The sequence below is a fragment of the Prionailurus viverrinus genome, chromosome F1 (assembly GCF_022837055.1).
Source record: "Prionailurus viverrinus isolate Anna chromosome F1, UM_Priviv_1.0, whole genome shotgun sequence".
Classification (NCBI taxonomy): domain Eukaryota; kingdom Metazoa; phylum Chordata; class Mammalia; order Carnivora; family Felidae; genus Prionailurus; species Prionailurus viverrinus.
Window position 1 is genome coordinate 60,162,910 of NC_062577.1, and position 24,828 is coordinate 60,187,737.

The 24,828-nt window shown below is 48.2% G+C and overlaps 1 protein-coding gene across 8 annotated transcripts; it reads right to left on the reverse strand.

The window, feature by feature from the left end:
• Positions 1 to 371: 371 nt before the first annotated feature.
• Positions 372 to 24,066, reverse strand: HSD17B7 (hydroxysteroid 17-beta dehydrogenase 7). 8 transcript variants are annotated; one of them, XM_047840935.1, is made up of 9 exons: positions 23,951 to 24,066; positions 22,043 to 22,246; positions 17,786 to 17,878; positions 15,930 to 16,044; positions 12,234 to 12,428; positions 8,641 to 8,745; positions 7,873 to 7,929; positions 4,415 to 4,513; positions 372 to 1,806 (listed from the first exon to the last, which is right to left on the reverse strand). In XM_047840935.1, exons 1-9 carry the CDS (start codon positions 23,983 to 23,985, stop codon positions 1,705 to 1,707), a joined length of 1,005 nt encoding a protein of 334 aa, XP_047696891.1. In that variant the 5' UTR covers positions 23,986 to 24,066; the 3' UTR covers positions 372 to 1,704. The 8 variants fall into 8 exon arrangements, 6 of the variants coding, with proteins under 6 accessions (XP_047696891.1, XP_047696894.1, XP_047696893.1 ...); XM_047840938.1 differs by having other exon boundaries at positions 22,043 to 22,174; positions 23,951 to 24,043; XR_007148255.1 differs by having other exon boundaries at positions 1,757 to 1,806; positions 4,415 to 6,811; positions 23,951 to 24,000.
• Between the last annotated feature and the right edge of the window lie 762 nt (positions 24,067 to 24,828).

The following is a 24,828-nucleotide window of genomic DNA, read 5'->3' on the forward strand; positions in this document are numbered from 1 at the left end:
TCCAGTATCCGCCCAGCCCCAGAATCCACACTCTTCCCCTGGTACCATCCTGCTGGTCTGGATGCTGCCAACCAATTCTCAGTCAGATGGGACACGGACAGTCATCACGGTACGCGGCACCATTTGAACCAGGATGTTCCGGCCTGTTCATCTCTGATAAAAACTGTATGGTTGGGGCGCCCGGGTGGCTCGGTCGGTTGAGCATCCGACTCTTGATTCTGGCTCAGGTCATGACCTCACAGTTTGTGAGTTCGAGCCCCACGTGGAGGCTGCCTGGGATTCTCCCTCCCCTCTCCCCTTCTCCTCCACTCACATTCTTTCTCCGTCTCTCTCTCTCTCTCAAAATAAACATTAAAAAAAAACATACTGTCACCATTCTCAAAAAATGCTCTTTATTCATTCCCATGTGTTATTGCATTTAATGTCCCTCCACACCCGTGACTACAGGAAGCAGGACGCTAACTACTCCACTTCCCTGATGTGGAGCCCGAGATCCACAATAAAGTGCTTCCTGCAAACTTGCAGTGTGAGTGGCTGTGAGAGTTCAACCCAGCCTGCCCTCCACTCTCCAACCCCAAAGACACTGGGGGGCGGGCAGAACCATTTGGTCCTTCTCTTCACGCACAGAATGTTTAACGTCATCAATGGCATCTCTAGCAACAAAATTAGAGAAACCATAACCAAAATCCATACTTAGAATGTATAGAAATGACATTTCTAGAACCTGTTTTGCTTTTATTAAGTCATTCAAACTTCTGCTCGCTTTATTACAATCCAGGTAGGGTGCTGGTTGTATTCGGGGCAAAACCATCTAGGCATCTCATAGCATTTTGTCTTCACATCACGCAAACTTGAGTCCTAACCACTTCCAGCTGCTGCTGACACCAGCAGATAGCTCACCGGCAATTATTCAATTGGAAAATTTGAAACAACGTGAGTAAATCACGTTTTGCTGCAAGTGTGCCTATGTTAAAATATAATCACGAACACAGGTTGGTCAGTAATGAACCAATCTGCAAATGGTGCTAAGGGTCGGGCGCGGTATTAACACGGGCCACCTCAACATCAGTAAAAGACACTTTCAAAAGAAGACAGGATTCAAGTGGTGCAAACACAAAGACACTTCTGTTCCTGCGATGAACTACATGGGTATCTGTATTAGGACTGTTAGGATTCTAACGATGTCAGGATTTTTAGAAGCAGCATGTGGAGGAAGAAATCAGGTACAAGACCTAAGAAAACTGTTCACAAGAAAAGGGACAGAGCTCAGATTACCACTCAGAGGGCGATCAGTACTTTCTCCTGCTCGAGCAGGCCAAGTGGAAGACCAGCGAGTGCCTGTGTCACGGCTACTCGGGTCCACACCTCATCCCACGCCGTGGGCCTTGGGCTCCAGTTGGCAGAACCAATGAGCACATACTTGGTTGGGTGACCCTCGCACAATTTTGCTGTGACACCATCCTGGAGACTATGTAACTGATATTTTACTTACCCATCTTTTTCTCATGGGTACACACACACACGCACACACGCGCGCGCGCACACACACACACACACACACACACACACACACACGGTCTTAGAATCCTGAAAGGAAGGAAAAGAGACCCTTCTAGTTCATGGTCTCCCAAAAGTGCACATCATCCAACTCAACAGAAGTCCAGAATGCCCAGAAGGCACACAGTGTTTCAGAGGGGATAACGGTCAGCTCTGATGATTTCTTTTTTGAATGGTGGCCCTAACGTGCTTTTCCAGTTCCAGTAAGTTTTGGTAAAATTTTTCAGCGGTGTCTTCATCTAGGTCCATCTAGAAAAGAAGCGAAGACAGCGATGACCAGAGAGGAAAAATGAAACAAATGGGCTCTGTGTAAAAGGAAGGCCTTCAACATACATTAGGGAACCGGAAACAAGAGAACAGGGCCGGGAGGACAGGGCCGGGGTTTCCGACTCTGAGATCCTGAGGACGTGTTAAGACCAAACTCCAACACTCACCAAACCTACCGACGCTGCCCTTGCCCAGCAAGACTGAAAGGTCTGGTTTTTCTCTCCCCGCTAACCCCTGTGCATCCAGTAACAGAAGACATCAACCGACTGTCATATAAGGACAAAACAGAAAGATCAAAAGATTTTTTTTGAACTCAAACCGCCATCTACCTAATGTCCACCTTCTTTCATACGGAGCCCTAGTTTCAGCTGCGTGCACTGCCCTCCAGATAAAAGCCCACGTGTCCAGGCTCCATTGAAGACGCCGGGTGCCATGCATTCACGCTTTGGCCAGTGAGGTCTGAGTGGAAGCATGTCGTACTGCCCAGGAGTCTCCTTTACAGGCATGGGCATCCCTTCCTTTCTCCCTGCTTCTGTACTGCTCTCTTGAGCCATAAGAATGAGCGTCACACCTTATGGACGGTAGAGGGGTGACGGAAGGACCCTGGGGACCTGACAATTTGGGGGGTGCCATACCGGCCCATCACTACCTCTCTCCAAAACTGCTTTTACGTGCAAGAAATCTAAGCTTTCATCTTGTTTAACCTGCTGTTATTTCACACTCTTCTGTTTTAAGTGATACACTGTATGTAAAAGCAAGCTTTCACCCCCTATAAAATAAAGTGGTGTCTCTTTTCAGGTCAACACCGAGCTTAAACTTCGGAAAAAAACAGTCTCTTTCTTCCCAAAGCTGAGAGGATGAAAATCAAAGAAAACTTAACATTCTGGAAATAACATTTACATTCATTTTAAACCCTGTCAAGCATTTTTCCATATTGGAACTGTTAGAGGTGTTCGAGATCTCCTCCAACCCCACCTCTGAACAGAGGAGAAAGCTGACTTCTCTGAATTAATCAACATTTAAAACACTTTCTTCAATGCATTTCAATGAAATGCCAGTAAAGTATTTTGGTGTATGGAATTGAACATTTTTCTCCCCGTTCATAAACAAGGCATTCCCTCTAAGGGCCTTTTTAAAAGGAAGCTTATTGGAGCGCCTGGGTGGCTCAGTCGGTTAAGCATCCAACTTCGGCTCAGGTCATGATCTCGTGGCTCGTGGGTTCAAGCCCCGTGTGGGGCACTGAAGCTGACAACTCGGAGCCTGGAGCCTGCTTTGGACTCTGTGTCTCCCTCTCTTTCTCTGCTCCTCCCCTGCTCACGTTCTGCCTCCCAAAACTGAACAAATGTTAAAGAAAACAAAAATTTGTAAACAAGGAAGCTTACTAACTTACAACAGAGTTCCTAAGGATTTCTTCTTCAGGATACTATGAAGTGCTACATAAAATTTGAAGGGAAAAACAAGCCATAGAGTCAGGAAACAGAAACAGCCGGATGAGACATCACACACACACACACACACACACACACACACACACACACACACACACACACAAACACACAGGAACTGCAGCAACTTCTCAGAGCCTGTCCTGGGCCAGTGTGCATCGTGGAGGCCTCGGAAAAGGGGGAATACGAGGCATTTCTCAAACGTGGCTGACAAACTGCTTTTTGCAAATCTTCTCAAGGAACCAGAATCCCACAGGGCATATTTTGGAAAACGCTGGAGGTTCAGAGGTTCATTGTTAGTAAACAGACACCATGGGAAGTGAGAGCACAGTCCCCTCAGGCCTCACGTTCCTCACACAGACAAGACCACCGCCGATTATGCGACGTCGCTGGGGTAACTGGTCTGCCTCCATCTCATTTTATTTTATGCCAATGCCTCCCACGTAAATGAGGCAGTGGGAAATGGGAGGCTGAAATAAACCTTGCTAACAGGGACAAAAATACAACAAAAATAGTTCTGTAAGTTCAGAAGAAATTTCCCTATTTTCTTATATGTCACTCCATGTGTGACTTCTTTCTGGAAGATTATACGGAGTCTAAAAAACAGTTCATCCCCTGCCTCCTGAAAATACCAATGCACGGAAGCCAGTAACTGTCGCGAGCAGAACTGAACACCCAAAGGGAAGTTAACTTCACTCAGACGCTTCATGTTTCACCCAAGTTGCAGCACATCTATTGAGCACCTATCACATGCGAGGCAACGTGCTCGAAAAGGGGGTATAATCCTCCGGCTCACAGAGCTTACAGTTGGCCAGAGAAGTCCGACGTTGAATGAATCCTACACAGAAGAGGTATGAGATGTCAAGAGAGCCTACGACGGAGGCCCTGGACCTGGGCTACCGGGTCACACAGGGCTGAGGGACAAGCCGAGGTCTCAAGCGTAATCAGAAATTGTCCGTCAGTTGAAAGAAGAGGTAGACATTCAGAGGACATGCAAAGGCCCGGAGGCAGGAGGCAGGAGGGAGCAGATGGAAAGGAAAACAGGCCAGTGTGATGCCAGTGACCAGAACGGGAAACGAGGGAAGGGAAGCCGGGACGCCATGAGGGCCAGTTCAGCAGCCGAGCCACAGTGTAAACACATTTACCTTCTGGGTCATTACGTAATTGCTTCCAAAGCCAGTGGTGGCACTCAGGTATTTGGTCAGGGGATTGAGAGACTCGGGCTTTTGGTGGAAAAGCCATACCTAGGAAGGAAGAGGGTGTCCATGATTCTTTTCTTCTTCTGCCCGACATGAGTGAGGCTGGTGGGGATTGATAATCAGCACTTTACCAAGCTCCAAACAAACTCTAAACCTTCTCTTGAATATCATCAGCGAACTGTAACGTCTTCACGAACCACTACTGTACCCTGAAGGAATGGTCCTCTTAGAAAATTTATTTAAAGCAAAGACCCCTTGTGTTTTAGCCATCTCTCCCCTTAATCCCAAATTGAAGTTCACAGCATAGAGACGGGCTTTTTCAGAGTTGATACTCAGCTCATGCCACGGTAAGTACAACGTATATTGTTACGTTATTTCACGTTCTTAATAGGCCTGAACGTGAACACCATTCAGGAGATGTTCTGGTAAAAAGTAAGTCTCCCTACCTTCACAATTTTCCAGCCATCTAGCTCTCCCCTCTGGAAGCAAGCTAGTATCTTACATATTCCTCCAAAGAAAAGGTATTTGCTTAAAAGCTTGTATATTCTTTTCTCTTACTCAAATGGAAGCCAAATGTATACTATTCGATACTTTGCCATTTTCATTTGAACAATAGGCCCTTTGAGATATTTTCAACTCGGTAAATAGAGAGCTGTTTCATTCTTTTTTAAAGAAACAGTGTTCTATCTCATGGATGGAAATTGACACAATCAATCAAAGATGTAATGTACACAATCAATTTCCAAAGGATGGACATACACGTGGTCTCCAGCCTCTGCTAGTACAAACCACGCTGCAGCGAATGATCTAAGTCTGAGAACATCTGTAAGATAAATATCAATGATGGAATTTCTGGGTCAAGGGGACGTGCGTGTGTTATTTTGAATGATCTTGCCCAACAGTCCTTGATCCAGCCTACGTCAGTCAACCCTCCCCCTGGCTAGATGGGAGAACGCTCTCTCTCTACGCCCCTGACAGGACAGTGCGGTACCAAACTTTCTAATCTTTGCTGATCAGAGTTGAGAAACCATCTCATTACAGCCTTAAGGGGGCTGCCTCCTAGTTTGAGTAAGGTCGAGCACCTTTCCGTGCGATTAAGACAGTTTAAGAACTCTCTGTTCACACCCTTTGCCCACTGTTCCAATAGGTTGTTGTTTCTCTGGACTGTTGAAGCTCCTTAACCAGGAAGAAACTTAACCTGTTACTGTGATATGAGTGCCAGGTACCTTTTCTTGGGCATCGTGGTTAGTCTTTGGAGTAGATTTACAGTGAGGATTTGGGTCACACAAAATTTGATTACTTTTATTTAATCAAAATGTTCAGTCTGTTCCTGGGAGTAAGGATGTCCCCACACTCTTAGACGATTTAGAAACGTCCCCCATATTTCCTTCTAGTCATTATATATTTTAACTCCGTCGTGTGTAAATCTTTGAATTTATCTAGAGTTTTATTTGGGTGTGAGGTATGAAGATCCTATTCTATTTTTTGGCACAATTTCTAGAATAACCCCTCTCTCCCACTAATTTGGAAGGCCATCGTTGTCATATACTAGATGCCTGTGTGCTGGGGGCCTGTCCTGAATTTCCTATTCTACTCCACTGACCTGTCCATGCACCTGCCAGAACTATACTGTTTTCATTAGGACAGTTTTCTTTGAAATCGTTAACGCTGAAACACACAAAACGCTTTATAGTAAAGCTTCCTCTCGTCCGTGCCTGGAATTCCTGTTTTGCCGACAATGATAAAAGCAAATGAAAACATGTGCCCCGGCGTTCGCAGCCAGAAACCGGAGACGTGGGATCTGAAGAGAATCCGTAGAATTCCAGAGTCCACGCCCTCAACCACTGTGCTTTCGGCCACTCCGGCTTAGCCCACGTAAGGAGGTGAATCTCACCTGAGATCCTTCCTGCACGTGCGCTGTACCCAAATCCCCATCCACCCACATCCACCAGCATCTACAACCATCACTGAATGGCAGTCAGGGGGATACGGACTCATCCATCGACATTTTAGGAAAAAACAGCAGGGTCACAACAGATTTCTTTAAACTGTGACGTGCGTCACGCTGTCCTATCCAGAGCCAACTTATCCCTCAGAGCCCAGACCAAGGAAGCAAAGCCTGCTTCAACCAGCCCGGCTCCCACTGATCCCCCGGTGATTAGTCCGAGGACTTACCACCTGATGACAGAATGTCTTATTTTCTCGCCTATTTTATTTTCGACATTCTCTTTTTTTCCAAATACGACTCTAAGCGCCTTAGTACCTGGAGGTTTTGTCTTCTAAGTGTTCCTCGCACCGCCGACGCTCAGTATATACTTGACCGCCACACCTGATTTTCAGTATCTGGGATGTCAACAAGTAATCACATTGTCTCTAATGCTTTGGCAAATATATTAAGGACTCATTAGAAGTGGCTTAAAAGCACTTGCTTCTACAATCAATTTATGTCCCTATAATAAATGCGTTCATTTCTGCAACGTTTACCAAAACAAGAGTGGCAACCAATTTCTTTCATGTTTTCTTTGGTTAATTTCAACTCAGCCAAGATTTAAGAGGCTGCTAAGTACAAGCACTACAGTGACAGAGGACAGATAAGCTTCATCTCGTGTGACAATTCGGATCCGTTAGCAGAGGGCATCCTTGGGCCCTGGGTTGACAAACCCTCAGGGACAGCACTTGCGTAATCATGTCTGCCACACGGGATCCACTTGTCACGTGTGATTTAAGGAAATGCACTGGTTTTCTAACAAAGCAACAAACCGATTCTCTAATATTTAAACAGAGGAAAGAGAATCTTCGTATAAGGAAACGGGAGTTGGACTGTGTCGCCTGTACTCTTGGCCTGCAAGATGACCTTCTCCATGGAACCGAGGGCCCGGCGACCATCCTGCTCTGCCTGCCCCTGTAGTGTTCCGCTGCTCTGCTCTCTAGCTGTTGGCGGGCTTTGCTTCCACAGACGTGCTGTCCCTACAACCATGGTATCCAGGGCTACGGTGGATACTAAACTTAAACTTCACTCCTAATACTCTGCACTCAGCCTTATGGTCCCCCTTAGTCCAAAACAGGACGCTGATGATTTACATAGCCTATCGTTTCTGTTGAGATTGTTTCCACTATCAGTGAGCTGCAATTTATATCTGCTCTGGGGCACCTGAGTGGCTCAGTCGGTTGAACATCCGACTTTGGCTCAGGCCTCGATCTCACGGTGCGTGAGTTCGAGCCCCACATTGGGCTCTCTGCTGTCAGCACGGAACCTGCTTCGGATCCTCTGTCCCTCCTCTCTCTGCTCCTCCCCCGCTCGCACTCTTTCTCTCTTAAAAATAAGTAAACATTTAAAACACGTATGTAAATACATTTATATCAGCTTAGCGACCGTACAAGCTACTGCAACTCTAGCGACCTACCAGGGCTTCTGTTCCATTGTACGGTGTCAGAGTGAAAGCATTTGCAAAAAAGCGAAGCTGAGGAAAAGAAAACGACAGTCATTTTGTGGTGGTTTAGAAGAGTCACCAAAGCATTATTCATTCACATACTGAAAAAGGTTAACTTGCATTTCGTATCACTGAACACTTAAGTATCACAAGTCTAGAAGAGAAATATCACATAATCGCCATCATTCTGAGCCAGCCACTTTTAACACGGAGGCGTGTTTCCTTCTCATCTTTTCCCCTTGCCTGCCACAACAGAGGGACGTTTTCTGCCAGAGCTCTGCGAGAGAGAAACCTTTCCCGTAAGCAAGCATTTTCTAACGTGTGCTGTGAAAACTCTGGTCCTGCCACATGCCCAAAGCACAAAACAAAAACAAATGAGCAAAAACATGGTTCCGTGGTCACACAATGCACAGCCATTCCCTTCTTGTGGGAACTTTCAATGCATTGACGGCTCAGAGAAATCCACTTTAACGTCACCTAACACAGATTTCCCCAAATTATGCCATCCTAGAACTCTTGGGAGCTATGATGCATGATCAAAGGCTCATTCCCTTAAAGAGAAGGGGCCATTCAGATGGCTGGTGCTGCGGGAGACGTAGAGGTTCCTTACTAAGGAACCTCCGACGAAATGAAACCCTGCCACCTTCTGGTTCAACTGCTTAGATCATTTCCCAACCCTTAAACACACCTTTTGGGTCCCAAGTCGAAGAGAAAGTAGGAGCAGAAGCGTCTGTCACTCACCAGCCATATGATTGGCATCAGCAGTGTCCACACAAAGGGAGGGAGAATTCCACACGTCATATTGGTCACCATGGTACCCGGGCACACCACACTGGAATACAGACCCTGGGAGCAGAGACAGGAGCAGTCGTAAGACTCAAATTCCGTGCATACCAACGCAGCCCATCTACATGCTCCTGAATACAGGAGAGATGCCAATGAGCCAGGAAGCCAGGGCGCGGAGGGTTTGTGCTCTGAGCTGCCCTCGAAGGTGGGCAAGCCATTTCGGCGTAAGAATCACGTGCAGAGAGCTCGCTACGGAGAGGCACTTCTCTGCTCTCAAGAAACTCCCAGTACAAAGAACAGCCACACTAGAGGCTGGAAGAGAAAAGCAGGATCTGGTTACCCGAGTCTGTGACGTGTTGGCGTAATCGAAGGCCAGTTTATTGATCGTAGTAAGTCCTGAAGATGAAGAAGACATTTCCAGTACGGTGTCTGCCTTCAAGAAGTTTCTGATCTACATGTCACAGACAGCCAAACCTAAAAGCCTGGGTCTGCCCCCCGCAGGCACAGAAGAAGCACACCTCTAGCTCGAGGGGGGAGCTCGTGCCGTGAGGGGAATGGAGGGTTGCGTGTGGCGCCACAGACACCCCTCGCGCAGCCAGCCCTCCATCAGCTCCTTAGCCCGGCACCTGTCATTTTAGAAAGATCTGCCCTAGGAAGAGAGCCCAGCTACCAGGAAGGCCCTGTGCAGGCTTTACTAATCCCTGGAGCACTGGGATTCGTCTTGCTAGTTTATTCAGGTCAATTTTTACTACATTTTACCTCACGTAGCTGCTGACCATTTTAACTCCTACTCTTCTCGCTTGTAATTTTATGTTTTCTTTTAAAAGGAAATAGGACACATCAGTGTACCACCAACTGGTCAGTGGACAGAAAGCGCCCTGGGTAACAGAAGCTAGAGTTTTGCTTTCTTTATTCAGAGCTGCAGAGGTCTGATGGTGCCTGACACAGACAATCCAATGCCCGGGGATCCTGTGGTCCACCAAAGGTCCCCTGAAAACAGTTAAGAGCCTGGACTCACCAGCGACCCCAAATTCTTCCCAGGAAAGTAACATAGCTCCCCCCCGCAGATGGCTGAGGAGGATTTCTTATTCTGGCAGCTAGCTAGGAAGTCAGGGCCTACTCAGTCCTAAGCGAAGAAACCTGTGAACTGAAACCCAAGGTCCCTGACACGCATGATGTTCTAACGTTGAGCAACAAAAGAAACAAACGAGGCAGCCTCGTCCAAGAACACGGTCCCCCCACACGTCACAGGGAATCAGCTGTGAGGACCTGAGTGGTTCGCAGACGAGTGTGACGGGTCATTAATGAACGATTAAACTCTACCAGGTAGCCTGCACGGACCCACCAGCATTTCCAGTGCTACAAGCCTTTAAAAGGATGGAGTTCGCCTGGGGCGCCTGGGTGGCTCCGCTGGTCAAGCGTCTGACTTCGGCTCAGGTCACGATCCCGCGGTCCGTGGGTTCGAGCCCCGCGTCGGGCTCTGTGCTGACAGCTCAGAGCCTGGAGCCTGCTTCGGATTCTGGGTCTCCCGTCTCTCTGACCCTCCCCCACTTATGCTCTGTCTCTCTCTGTCTCTCAACAATAAATGTATATATAAAAAAAAAAAGGAAAACCAATCATACAGATGTTAGAAGGCAGCAGCATTAGCCAAAACTCCCTTTCTTGTAAAAGATGAAATCCCAAAGCTTACTGGACAATTAAAACATATGCAAAATCCCAGAGCCTTTTACGAAAAGAGCAGCTAATCCACTCTGACCTTGCCCCCAAAAGGGAGCTGCCGGAAACAAGCAGTTGTGACAACTTTTTAAACATCTCAAGGAACCTCAGAAGGGGGCTAACAACTAGACCAACACACGAACTCAAGAAATAATAATAACAATAATAATCCTGATGATGATGGCCACACAAACACGTACCAGCACAGGTGCACACACATAGACCACACGCCTTCTGTACACCCGGGGCACCTCCACACATGCACACACCACCCACACGATCACATTCGTATCTGCACACACCTGCAAACCCGACAGGTGCGTGTGGGCAGGCACACCCTCGTGTGCACACACAAGCGCATTCCGAGACCACGGCTGCGACTGCATCACACCCGGCCCCTCTTCAACCCTCCTAACGAATCTGTGAAGCAGGCACTGTTTTTCAGATGAGGAAACTGAGGCACGGGGAGATGAGATAATTTGTCCAAGGATTCCAATCCAGTACTAGGGGAATGTTCTCAGCTTCGACTCTTCACTGAGAGGCACGGTTCTAGGACCCGGACCACAGAAGAGAGAGCTCCACCTGACAAGGTGTCCATTCCAGAATAAACCAGGTCTAGACTATCACAGAAGGCCCAGACTATGGGGGCGCCTGGGTGGCTCAGTCGGTTAACTGGCTGACTTTTGATTTTGGCTCAGGTCACGATCTCAGAGTTCACGAGTTCGAGCCCTGCATCAGGCTCTGCGCTGACGGTGCGGAGCCTGCTTAGGATCCTGTCTCCCTCTCTTTGCCTCTCTCCTGCGTGTGCTCTCTCTCAGAAATAAATAAATTAAAAAAAAAAAGTCTTAGACTATTTCTGACGTATCATCAGAGAAGGTCCGGCAAGGGCAGACAGCTCCTTGGTTATCTTTTTCTCTCTCCTTTCTCTGCAACCCTAAGCCTGGCCCAGTGCCCTACACGCGGTAGGTCTTTTGTAAATATTAGTGGAATTAAATTTCCCCACAGTCCCACACTCAAACAGCAGAGTCAAAGCAAACAAAGGAAAATGCCATGGGAAAGACTGGAGATTTTCAGTTAAGATTTTAGACCCGAACAAGAGAGACATTCAGAGCAGCAGTGAGTTCCAGACCACAGAGGCCACAAGGAGCCAGCGAGACCGACAAGGGTTGCCTTCTGCAAAGACACACCCCCTAAACCCAGCGTCCTCATAAAGACAGAGCTCTGGAGCGTCACCCAAGCCCACTGTGCAGAAGGCTCTGTCACCCCTGGCTGTCCTGTAGCACCTGATATGGCAGACACTGGGACACAGCATGGTTTAGTGGGAAAATTCCACCCTACAGTCACACGGCCCTGGGCTCAACTCTGAGCTCTACCATTAGTAACGAGTTGTGCGTGACGGCTGGGGGCAATCACCTAACCCTCATCTGAAGATGGGGATACTCAGACCTACTGTCCGCACTGTCCCTGGGACAGGAAAGGCATTGAATGACACACACAGGTAAAGATACAGCACCTGAAACGCAGCAGGTGCTTCACAGTACATACTCGCATCATTCGTGGGTCCCGTTCTGCTGCGGAAGCCAGAGCTGCTGAGGAGCTACGGGACGGCGAATGAATGCCCGTGTACCCAAGGCCAGGAGCTAATTATCTCTGCCCTAAAACTTTGACATGCACCACCTGTCACTCCTATTCATGTCTTCTCTTGTCTTCACGGCAATCCTGCTCAAGAAACAGTACCGCATCTTCTAACAGAAAGCCAAGGTGACCAGAAAATCAACTGTAGTTCAGAAATCGCCACCCTGCCATTTCTGCGTCACGGAGACAGGACTCACCCGCGAGTTGAAGTTCCTGTTCACAGCCACGCTGAGCAGGTCAACCGCGTACTTGGAGGAGCTGTAGGGCTCCTGGCCTCTGCTGTGTTGGATGTCCTCAAGGCAGAAATTCGATTTCCTCGCATTGCGAGACGATGTCCAGATAAGCTGGGAAGGACTGTCACTGTGACAGAGGAGAGGTGCCAGTTCCTGAATCTGAAGGAGATTTAAAAAAGAACAAAAAAGGAACAAAAAATGGATCAAAATCTACCGGAGGCGTACAGGGTAACAACCGGGAAACTACTATAAATGTATGCTGCGACTGAACAGGTAGGTCGTTGCCGGGGGGGGGCTCTTACAGACACATGAGAGAGGAGGCCAGAATGATCCATGTGGAAATGAGTTCGAGACATCAGACGAACTGATGTTTAGCTTCATAAAGATACAGATGGTTACATATAAAAAGATTTATAACATATACTATAACATCACTATAACATATACTAACATATACATGGGTTACTATGCACGGATTCTCTCCCTGCTCCGTCAGCCTAGAAGCTACTGATGCATCAATAGCAACGAGCCCTCGAATCTTGGTTTCTAATACCAGTGTCCAGCAAGAGGAACCAGATCTCCTTAGAGAAAAGGTGGATTCTAGGACTGGGGCAGGAAATGTACCGATGAGCCCACAGCATCGTGTAGTGCCAGAAAGGGCATGCTCAAAACAAAAACGGGAAACCATGACAATGAGGCTATGTCAAAGACATGCAGGATCCAACAGAGAGCACCCCCAATGGCCCAAAGGGACACAACTTGAGCAAATCATTTTTTTTGCACAAAATACGGTATTTACAACTCAAAGTAGGAAATGAGTATCCGCAAGCCCACGTGAATATAATAAATGACTTTTTAGCTTTTTTGAGATCAAATCGACCAAGAAATGATTGCATAAAGAATTAAATGGGTGTGGGGGGGGGGCCCTGGGTGGCTCAGTTGGTTAAGCATCCAACTTCAGCTCAGGTCATGATCTCATGATTCATGAGTTCAAGCCTCGCATCAGGCTCTGTGCTGACAGCTCAGAGCCTGGAGCCTGCTTCAAATTCTGTGTCTCCCTCTCTCTCTCTGCCCCGACCCTACTCACTCTCTCTCAAAACTAAATAAATGTTAAAAAAAAAAAAAGAATTAAATGGGGAACGGACAAATCTTTCTTGCAGAAAGCTTCCAGATAATTTAGGTAGATAATCAACCCTTCAGGGGGTCAAACACAACCTCTTAAGTGTGAGCTACACACACTAACTCTCTTCCAAAGAGTACAATATGGAAAAGGAGAGAAAAACCAGAGAGGAACTTGACAATGAGAAACCTGACCGACACTACCTTGAGCCAGGGGATCGAAGAGAACATCAACGCTGATAAGCCACGTTGACAGTTCCACACCCTTGATATTATGTGATGAGAATGGTACTTAACCTCTGTGGTCCTCCTCCCACACATGACTCAAGTCTAACCACGAGAAAAACTTCAGACAAATCCCAACTGAGGGCTGCCTACAAAATACCTCAGCAGTGATCCTCAAAACTGTCAAGGTCATCAAAACCAAGGGCAGTCTGAACAACTGTCACAACCAAGGGGAACCTAAGGGGACAGCTACTAAATGTACTGTGGTATCCAAGATGGGATCTTAGAAAATTGAAGAAATCTGAATGAAGTTTGGACTCCTGCTAGTAACAAGGTTGGTTCTCAGATTGCAACAAATGTACTACATCAAGGAAAGGTGTTAAATGAGACAGAAAACTGGGGGTCCAGGAACTCTCTGTACTATATTTGCAATAATTCTGTAAATCAAACCATTGGAAAACAAACAAAAAACTTACTAAAGAAAAACCTAGGAAAGTTTCCAGATGCACTCCATCCACATTTGTGATGAATAAATCAAATGCAAGCAAGAAAACTCAAAAACACGAGACTAAATCAAGTTAACTGGTACCACTCTGTGCTTGGAACTTCACGGAAATTACCTCTATACTTTGTAACGATCCTAAAAGTTTGGTCATGTTGCATATGGATCAAACTTGGGATGGATCCATTTATAAAATGCACTGACACCTGGAACCTAGAATCCAAGTTTGTGTTCCATAGAAAGTGGTAAGATTCTTAAACCTATTTGAAGAGAGTGGGAAGCATTCTAAGCCTCCTGATTATTTTATTAGACAAATCAATTCCCAAACTCCAGCTGCCTTGCCCACCCGTCAAAGGACCCACAGGCTGGGTTGTGTCACCAGGACACCTGTGCTAACTCTGCCCACGGCCACCACTCTCCTCCACCATTCCCCTCACCCAGATGACCCCAATGCTTGATCTTCTGAACAACCTAATTTTTAAACACTAGATTCATCAAAAAACTCACAGAGTCGTAATAGCAATAATTATCTTCTATCATTATCGATGAATTTAATAATTCAAGAAGAGGGCAAAGAACGAGTATTATAAAAAGATACAGGAAATACTAGATAACTGATCTGTGGAAAGGTATAAAAACAAAGACCAGACAAGAATTCAATCCCGTTCTGACTTTACGTTTTAACGAACTTTTGCCATTGAAAAAGTAACACCACATCGCATTAACTAAACAGCACTAAAGGTTATAGACTGAAACATGAGAGTCCCCCTCCTTGCTGATACCCTGGTACCCGAGTTCGTCAAGGTGACCAGTGCTCCCAGCTTCCTCTGTATCATTCCAGAAATATTATACACATTTATCTACAGTCTGTGAGGATGCATCTTCTCCTGTGTGTTTACATACACGAGACCACACTATACACATTATGCCTCGCTAGTCCTTCTTTATGATAAAATGCTAGAAGCCGTCCCACAGAACTGCAAAATATTTATCACATGTCTTTGAACGGGTCCATACTGTTCCAGAGTTTGGCTACACCTTCATTTATTGCAAATACAGGCTGGTGCTGAAAGAGGTCCAATTTTAAGGGAAATTAGGCTTAAGGTGGAGACAGGTGGCGGCGAATAAAAAGGCGTCAGAAATACAGGTTCTGCGCTGGCCAACCCAGCATCAGGAGGAGTCCCTCCAACACCAAGGAATTACAGGCAACCAGCAACGTGGTCTGGCATTACTTCAAGCAGACAGTAAAGCTGTCCCATGGGGTCAAGCCTGAGGCAAGAGCCCTGAACAAGCCAGGCAAACTGCACATCTCCCGCTTAACTCCACGCGCGTGCCTGGAACTGTAACGCAGTATAGACACCCAAGAATCCGCAATCACACCCAAGAAACCCAATCAATAAAAGATCGGGTATGAATTCCCATTTAACAACGGCTTGCCCACCACCCCATCCTATCTGATGCCAAGCCCAGTGTCAAAGAACATTCAGAACAGGACTGGTATACTTTCTCACAGTTCTGCGCACGCGTGCACGCACGCGCGCACACACACACGCATACACACACGCCGTGTGCCTCTTTCGCACTTTTCTCTCCACTCTCTAGAGCCAATGTCAAAAAAAAAAAATTAATGTATCAATACACTGCTTTAGGGAAGCAATGTTTTCAGAGAGTACAGCAATCATCCTATTTAAGTACTCAACGACTTAATGCTAGCCAGGAATTTGTGAGCTGAACAAAGAGCCCTGGGCTGCAGCCATGTGAGCCTTCAAGGTTGCAACACTAACTTGAGCCGAATGAGCCCCAAGTCTTTTTACCAGGATGAAGTGGCCAAAGACGTTGGTCTCAAACACCTCCTGGAGCCCGTCGGCAGTGATTTGATCTTCCTGGGTCAGCAATCCTTCAGCTGTGGAGAACATATGAATCACTTTTCTGAAAGAGGAGAAGACAATTGTATGACTTTTAAAAGCTTCTTTAACTGAAGATCCTGAAAAACGCTCCCTGCTGCCCCTCCCCTGCCCCAAAACTACATTTTCCTTGATCCTATAACATCAGGAATAAAAACGTGGGGTTCCTGGGTGGCTCCGCTGGTTAAGCAGCCGACTCGATCTTGGCCCCAGTCATGATCTCACGGTTCGTGGGTTCGAAGTCCCGTGTCGGGCTCTGTGCTGACAGCATGCGGGGCCTGCTTGGGATGCTCTCTCTCCTTCTCTCTCTGCCCCTCCCCCACTCTGTCTCTCACAAAAGAAGTAAACATTTTTTTAAGTTTTTTTTTAATGTTTTATTTATTTTTGAGAGCCAGAGAGACAGAGCACGAGCTGGGGAGGGGCAGAGAGAGAGGGAGACACAGAATCGGAAACGGGCTCCAGGCTCTGAGCCATCAGCCCAGAGCCCGATGCGGGGCTCGAACTCTCGGACCGCGAGATCGTGACCTGGCTGAAGTCGGACGCTTAACCGACTGCGCCACTCAGGCGCCCTAAACACTTTTTTAAAAAGAATAAAAATGTCAATTTCTCAGACTGTGTCACTGTGAGTGCATAATAAGACGCAAAAATGCTTCCTTTCTCCCAATTCAGAGACATATTTACATGCCTCTAACTCCTACCACCAACGGGAACCTGACACAAAAAACTTGCTGCTAAAATTCTCTCACCATTTCCCACATTGGGGTGCAGGTGAACCTCTGTGGGGTAATAACAGCCATGCCAAGGGGAAAATGTCTCACCCCAGCACAAACTGATGTTTAACTGCGAAAGTTACACAGGTTAGTTTTCTACGGGGAATTCCTGAAGCACCCAACATATGAACACGGTGATTTGCCATGAGATCAACTTATTAGGTCAAGACCAGCGTGTGTGTGTGATGGAAGAGAAGTAAAATAAAAGCAGCAACGTAGTAAGGAGCGTGCAAAAAGAGTATGAATATCTATGTATAGGTACACGAGGTCACAAAATAAGGTATATTTCGTACTACAGGTCACGGTCAAACACTTCTGGAGCCACTGTGCTACTCCGTATGGAGAATCTCCCAGGGGCACTTTTAGCTGGGTGCGCTCCCCAGCTCACCGGGCAAAGCACCTGCCACAGAGCTGGGAGATACTTCCAAAGCAAGTCTCGTGGATACTGGAGTCTCGCAGACAATGCTGCCTGATTCTGAAATGTTCTTCCTGCTAATCACACCCAGGCAGACTAGAAATGCACCTTCTTTTTTTTTTTTTTTTTTAATGTTTATTTATTTTTTGAGACAGAGAGAGACAGAGCATGAATGGGGGAGGGTCAGAGAGAAAGAGACACAGAATCTGAAACAGGCTCCAGGCTCTGAGCTGTCAGCACAGAGCCCGACGCGGGGCTCAAACTCACGGACCGTGAGATCATGACCTGAGCCGAAGTCGGCGGCTTAACTGACTGAGCCACCCAGTCGCCCCTAGAAATGTACCTTCTGAAACATCCAGCCGTTTGGAATGTCCTGGAGACCTAGAACACCCTGAGATCCAGGACTTCCAGCCTCTCCCACAAAAGACAGATGCTTTTCTTTCATGATGCGGCTGCAACACTTCCTGTCTCAACTCTTGGCCACCGCCCCTCAGCCCCCTAACTTAACCTGCCGAGGGCAAAACCAGGCAAAAAAAGGAATGGGTTCCTTCCACTCGGTTCATCTAGAAATTGAACATTACCTTGAAAAGAGGCCAGAGAAAAGCGCTTTGATATTCAGCTGTGGGTTGGGCATGATCCCAGCGTTCAGATAGACATAGTCTAATCTCTGAAACCTGCAAGGAAAACACCACGATAAGACGGTTCATTATCCCGAGAGCAACTGGAATAAAGAAAGCCTATGAGGGACAGAAAACACTTTCTGAACCAAAAAAAGCGGCCACAGCCAGTGGAAGGGAATGTACAACACATCATACATTACACCCACTTCTTTCTCAACGGTTTCTCTTTAGCCACAAGAAACATCTGAGTATTCTTTTTTTTTTTTTTGACGGTGGCTGCAAACAGAATTTGGGGAGCTAGGCTGGGTTTTGAAGTTACATCTCAGATCAACACTCCTCCCACCTCCGTCATCCCAATTAGGATCTGCACACGGCCACCCTCGGTCTACTAAACCAACTCTCCTTCTGGTCTTAGAAACATTTTGCCTTTTTTTTTTTTTTTAAAGAGTCACGGGGGGGCCTGGGTGGCTCAGTCGGTTAAGCGTCCGACTTCAGCTCAGGTCATGATCTCACGGTCCGTGAGTTCGAGCCCCGCGTCGGGCTCTGTGCTGACAGCTCGGAGCCTGGAGCCTGCTTCGGATTCTGTGTCTCTCTCTGCCCCTCCCCCGTTCATGCTCTGTCTCTGTCTCTGTCTCAAAAATAAATAAACATTAAAAAAAAAAAAGAAAAAAAAAAGAGTCACATCTTCCCTGTTGATAGGTAAAATTTATATCATATTGATAATCGCCCAATCTGATCCATTAATGCTGGAACCTGAATGCCAAGATATCTACTAAAGCAAAAGATGCATGTGGAAACCTGTCACTGTTCGTGGCCGGCTCCTCTGTATCACAAGATGAGGGGGGCTCATAAGAATATAAGGAGATTACGGAAGCTGAATGGGGGGAAGGCACATGTCGTGGAACCCGTCATGGAGAGAACAGTGAAATGTGGACCAGAGGGAGCACTTTCATATTGAAACCCCATGTAAGACTTAATGTAGTGTACTCCTCTTGAGCTAGGGGCAAGCCTGCCCTCGTGACACTCACAGACACCATGAATATTCAGAATATCCCCTAGACTTCTGCGCATTACACGGTCTCCGTGCCCTCTTGTGTGCAGCCCAAGACAACACGGGCCGTAGCTACTAAAGCTGGGACCTTAAAATACATCCATGCTCACCAATTCAGATCCCACACAAACATTTCTTGATCAGTCTACAAGTAATGAACAGCCAAATGACTCTAATTACTAAATTTACTGCTTAAAATACTAACGTGGAAGGGGTGCCTGGGTGGCTCAGTCGGTTGAGCATCCAACTTCGGCTCAGGTCAGGACCTCACGGTTCGTGAGTTCGAGCCCCGCGTCGGGCTGTGTGTGGACAGCCCGGAGCCTGCTTCGGGTTCTGTGTCTCCCTCTCTCTGGCCCTCCCCTGTTCACCCTCTGTCTGTCTCTCTCTCTCTCTCTCAAAAATAAAAAAGTTATGGGGCGCCTGGGTGGCGCAGTCGGTTAAGCGTCCGACTTCAGCCAGGTCACGATCTCGCGGTCCGTGAGTTCGAGCCCCGCGTCGGGCTCTGGGTTGATGGCTCAGAGCCTGGAGCCTGTTTCCGATTCTGTGACTCCCTCTCTCTCTGCCCCTCCCCCGTTCATGCTCTGTCTCTCTCTGTCCCAAAAATAAATAAACGTTGAAAAATAAAAAAGTTATAAAAAATTATTTTTAAACATGCTGATGTGGATACTACTGGGCCATCCACATAAGCACCAGTCATGTGGGCCCATCTATTGTTGGATGTTCCGTTACCTAATTTGCAAACTTCCATCTAAGAACATGAACACATCTTGCTAGGAATGGAAAGGAAATGTTTAGCAAAGGGTGGAAATTGCACCAGAATGCCAGATCCAGGTCTGGCTTCAGTAAAATGGCATACTTACCACTCTCAAAGATTAAGTGACGGAACGTTAAGTGCTCTAGTCTGGATAAAATGGAACTACAATTTCTTACTGGTTTTCCTCTGCACGTAGCTTACAGAAGAGAGTCGTGCGGCCAGAAAACCCAGGTGTCAGGAATGGTGCTGAATTAGCCAACGGAAGGGACCTTCCCAAGCTCTCTTTGGCTCGAATTTACCTCGGGTCTACCATCGTGGACAACCATTTGGGGCCATTAAGTGCAGGAGATCCTTTTTTTTTTTTAAGGTTATTTATTTATTTTGAGAGAGAGACAGACAGATATGAGCAGGGTCGGGGCAGAGACAGGATCCCAAGTGGGCTCCACACTGTCAGCGCAGAGCCCAGTGTGGGGCTCGAACTCATGAACCGTGAGATCATGATCTGAGCTGAAGTCAGACACTCAACCGACTGAGCCACCCAGGCGCCCAGGAGATTCTTGACATAGTAATGGATATGTCTGGACACGAGCACACATCCCCAAATTTGTGACTCTTACTACAACTATCATTTCCTAACTTTGGGAGACACCACTCAGCTCAGCAAGAGCTGTTCTGCTGATGAAATAAATACATCAAAGCTGCACAAAATGCTGACGGCAGACACGTATTACCTTCGTGCTCCCTTCCACCTGACTGCCCTGCGGCCTCAAATCCCTGTGAAATCACTGCACCTTAGCTAAGTCACTAAGCTTGTGATAACTAAACATCTTGAAACTTTGAAGGCAACTGAGAAAAGTCAATACTATGAACGTTACAACTTAAAATCTCGAAAGTCAACTGTACTAACACGGGCTACTCTTAACTGAGGACAAAGGCTCTTCTCTGCTAAGTGAGGAAACACCACGAAATCTCTACAAAACAGAAAAGACACGCTGGCTGAGAAGGTTTGGGGAAAACAATGCCTGAAACCTGATTTGAGCTCGAAACGTCTGTCCTGACGCTAGGGTTTTTAAATACCTTTATTGTGCGGTTTCACAGACTTGGAAAGTCAAAGTTATGGAAGAGCAGGGGATAGGAAATGTAGATATTCTCAGTTTTTTAGAAGGATGATGTGGCAGAAAATTCCAGGAGCTCAGGACTAGTGAGAAGTGAGATTTCCCAACAGGGTGAGGCTGCACCCAGAAGAGCCGGGTGAAGAAGGCTGGCTTCCACCTTCACCCTGTCCCTTGTGTCTTTGGAAGAGGGACAGGCAAATGGCCAGCAATTCCCACACGCAAAACACGAAGTTGCATTCTTCAGTAGATGCCTTTACCAAGAAGGCCTTCCTCGTTTTTACTGGACATCATTTTACTGTCCACGGAAACAAAGCGGCTTAAGGACCTCAAGGACAGGGGTGCCTGGGTGCCTCAGCCCATTGAGCGTCTGGCTTTGGCTCAGGTCACGATCTCACAGTTTGTGGGTTTGAGCCCCGTGTCGGGCTCTGTGCTGACAGCTCAGAGCCTGGATTCTGTGTGCCCCTCCCCCGCTACTGCTCTGTCTCTCTTTGTCCCTCAAAAACGAATAAATGTTTAAAAAAAAGTTAAAAAAAAAAAAAGGACCTCAAGGACAAAAATGTTTGAAAATTAAGTATTCCACATATCTCCGGGGCTCAGTACGGACCAGTGCAGGGCTCCTGACCTTTTTGGATTATAAATTCTTCCTAGAATTTACAATTTACAAAAAAAAAAAAAAGCAAGCATGCCTTCTTTCCCCAGAAAACAAATGCACTGTGCACCTGTATGCAATTTTGTGCACACTTTCCAGGGAGTTATACGTCCAAGGACCCTATTCCTTCATACACGAAATATTTCTCAGATACCTGTTATATGCCAATTACTGTGTCGATGTGAACAAATCTTTATGGACCTGTGGGGGAAATAATCTCCGAAGAAATAGGATGTAGACGTGGGCTCTAAGACCAACCCAACCGACAGGAAGTCCAACCACCTTCTCAGCCACATTCCTCTTATCTCTGCGTCTCAGGCTCTTCACCTGGCAAATGTCAACACCTGTCCAACCTACTTCATGCAGGTGTACACAGAGGAGAGATACAAAAACTGCATTCAGAAAGGAATCACCTTGCTGCCCATGCAACTGACCACACATCAAGGCGTCCTCATAAATTCATCCCCGTGAGATAATCACGATTACGATTGAGAACGAAGGTGCGATGAGTCACTCCATACGGATCTCCCCAGCACGACTACGGCTTGCGCCGCGCCTTTTTCTTCATAGGTTTCCCTACCCTTTCATATTCTGTTCGCCGCTGTGGGACACAATCAGGTGAGAGAAAACCCATCAGCAAGAGGCGTACCTTTGCTTGAGCTCCTCGGAAGCCCGGAACACCGACTGCAGGTTGCTGACATCCACCTGCACGATGCTGACCTCGGCGAGGGGGTGAGAGGCCAGCAGAGCCTCGCAGACCGCTTCCGCTTTGCTCCTGTTCCTACAGGCCAGACACAGGTGCAGCTCGTGGTCCTCCACCAGCAGCCGCTTGCAGAGGGCGAGGCCAACGCCGCTGGGGGTCAGTTTGGACACGGAACATGTGTTAATTCAGGCGGTGCCACAGAGGCCTTTCCCCCCGGTTCAGAGAGCCGACCTTGTCAACGTGAGCTCCGATGAGGGGCCCGGGCGGGGAGAAAAGACTCAAAAACTATGAAAAGAAAGGAACCCCCTACCCCAACTGAACAGTCAGTCCCTCTCTCAGGCCGCTGTCCCGTTTTGTTTCTCTCATTCTGCAAACGCTGTCACCCACAAATAACTGCACTGCAAATGAGAGCTGTCTTTCAATGCAGCGATTAACCTGCGGGCAGGGTTCCTTCTGTACTTGTTACGACACTCATGAACGTGATTCAGAGCGTCGCCAGCAAGAGCTGAAAAGAGCATCATATGAGCTGTTTCCCGTGTGCATGTTTGACTTTGCTGTCTAGGTTGCTCAAGGGCAAGGGCTCCACGCCCCATTGGTATGGTGGCCACTATCAGGGGCAAGAGCAGCTCCCGATAAGGACTGGATGGATCTTTCACTACCGCGGCAGGAGGCGGGTTCCTCTCAACTACTACGAGATCGAATAACCACTAGGAGAGAAAAAACTCAACGCGATTAAGTAGAAGGTAGGAAGAGGAAATACAAGCTGGGCACCAGGAAAGAGGACGAGTCAAGGACAGATAAACTCCTTAGAAAAGGCATTTGAAACTGCACAGTGGGTGGGAACAGTACTCAGACCAGCCTGGCTGGGGGTGGCCGGAGCCTGGGCTTTGCCAACAGAGCATCAGGTGTATTTACACTTGTTCCTCCTCACTTGAGAATAGCAGGTCTTTACGATAATTATCCAACTGCATCCATCACAACGTATGCAAAAGAAGCAAACATACAAAATCAACTCTGGGTCACTTCAAGGACAGCTTGGGAAGCCCCGAATCCGTTGTTCATTCAGGGCACTGAGGAGAGGACACGCTAAACCAGGCCACTCACAGACACCTGCCACGCTGGCTTAGCTAATAGGGATGCGGCTAGGTAGCCCCGAGTGGACGGATTTTAGATGACATTGGACATACCCCCCGCCTTCATCCCTCCCCACTGCAACGGGCAGGAGAATGGCTGGGGCTGGGGGGGTGTCGCCTCCACACATTCTTCACATTAGTGAAAAGAGAACGCAGAGGGGGCGGAGTCCACGCGGGCAACCCTGGAATAACTAGAAACGGGCGGTGATGGTGCTGTGCGCGCCTCCCGGGACTTTGCAGAAGACGGTTAGTTTTGTAACAATGTGTGCAGGCGTCCAGCTCTGTGCTGGATGGAATGACACACCCCACCCCCACCCCGTCCTCCTGCTCACGGGTGTCGACACATATCCGGGGTTCAGCGTCCTGCACAGACAGGACACCGGGACTACAAGACGGACCAGGTGCAGGAGGCGGGGGTCGGCGTGGAGAGCGCCCCTGTCCCGGACACCAACAGGACCCCCGCGACGCCCCAGGCTGCTTTTCCGCCATCACGTTCAATTCCGGCACCGGCTACCGAGCCCCCTGCGCGGCCGGACGCCGGGACGTCGCGCGCCGGGGACCCGGGAACAGCGGGGCAGGTGCTCGCGCGAGGTCCCACCGCGCAAGGCCGGGGACGCGCGCTCCCGGGGGCGGTCGCCGGCGGTGGCCCGCCTCGTACTTCCTGCTCCCTGAGACCCCTGACCCGCCGCTGCCGCCGCCGCGACCGCCGAGGACGCCTCACCTGCTCGCCCCGGTGACCAACACCGCTTTCCGCATGGTCTCCCGCCCCGCCGCCCTGCCGCGGAGCCCGCACCCGCCACTGCCTCGCGAGCGCTGGAAACCAGAAGCCCTCCTCGGCCACGCCCACGCCGCTGCTGTCCAATCAGGACCCGACGGTGCTCCGCTCGCGTCATCGGCTCTTCTCCAATCGCGGCCGGCGGTGCGCTCCAGGCGCCGGGCCCCGGGTGGGGTGAGGTAGGCCGAGGGGCGGAGCCGCACCCGAGCCAATCCGGACGCTCGTCGTCCTCCGTAGCTCAGGTGTCCCGCGGGACCCACCCGGCTCCTGCTGCACCTGCCCTTTGCTGGGTCGGGCTTTCCCCCAGCAGAGCACTGGGGCGCGGGATGCGTGGCACGCGCGGGATCTGTACCCTGGTGCCCCCGCCTGGCCTCTATTGCAGGAAGGCCTCGGGATGTTTGCACCAGAACTCCTTGTCTTAGAGAAAAGATTTGGGTCTAGGAGTTAAAGTTTGGGTATTGTCATCTACTTCGTTTTCTACTCCTTTTGGGATGTGTAGATCCAGGCACTGTGCCACTTTACAGACAAGCTTCTGGTCCCAGACCTGCTGTTCCTCTAAAAAAAAAATCCTCTTTGGAAAAATGAACATTGATTTCCTTAAAAATTTTTTATACAATCATGGATGAGTTGCCAGTTTTCAAAATTTGGAACATCTATGAACCTGAGAACCTAAGAACTTCATAGGACATTATCAGTGGTGTACTATAAACTCCTACTTCAGTGCTTCTCAAACTCTGTGATAAACAACCCCTTTTGTTTTTCCCAGCCATCCCAGATGGGTACTCCTGAAAAATACGAGAGCAATGAGTCATGAGAAAAATGAA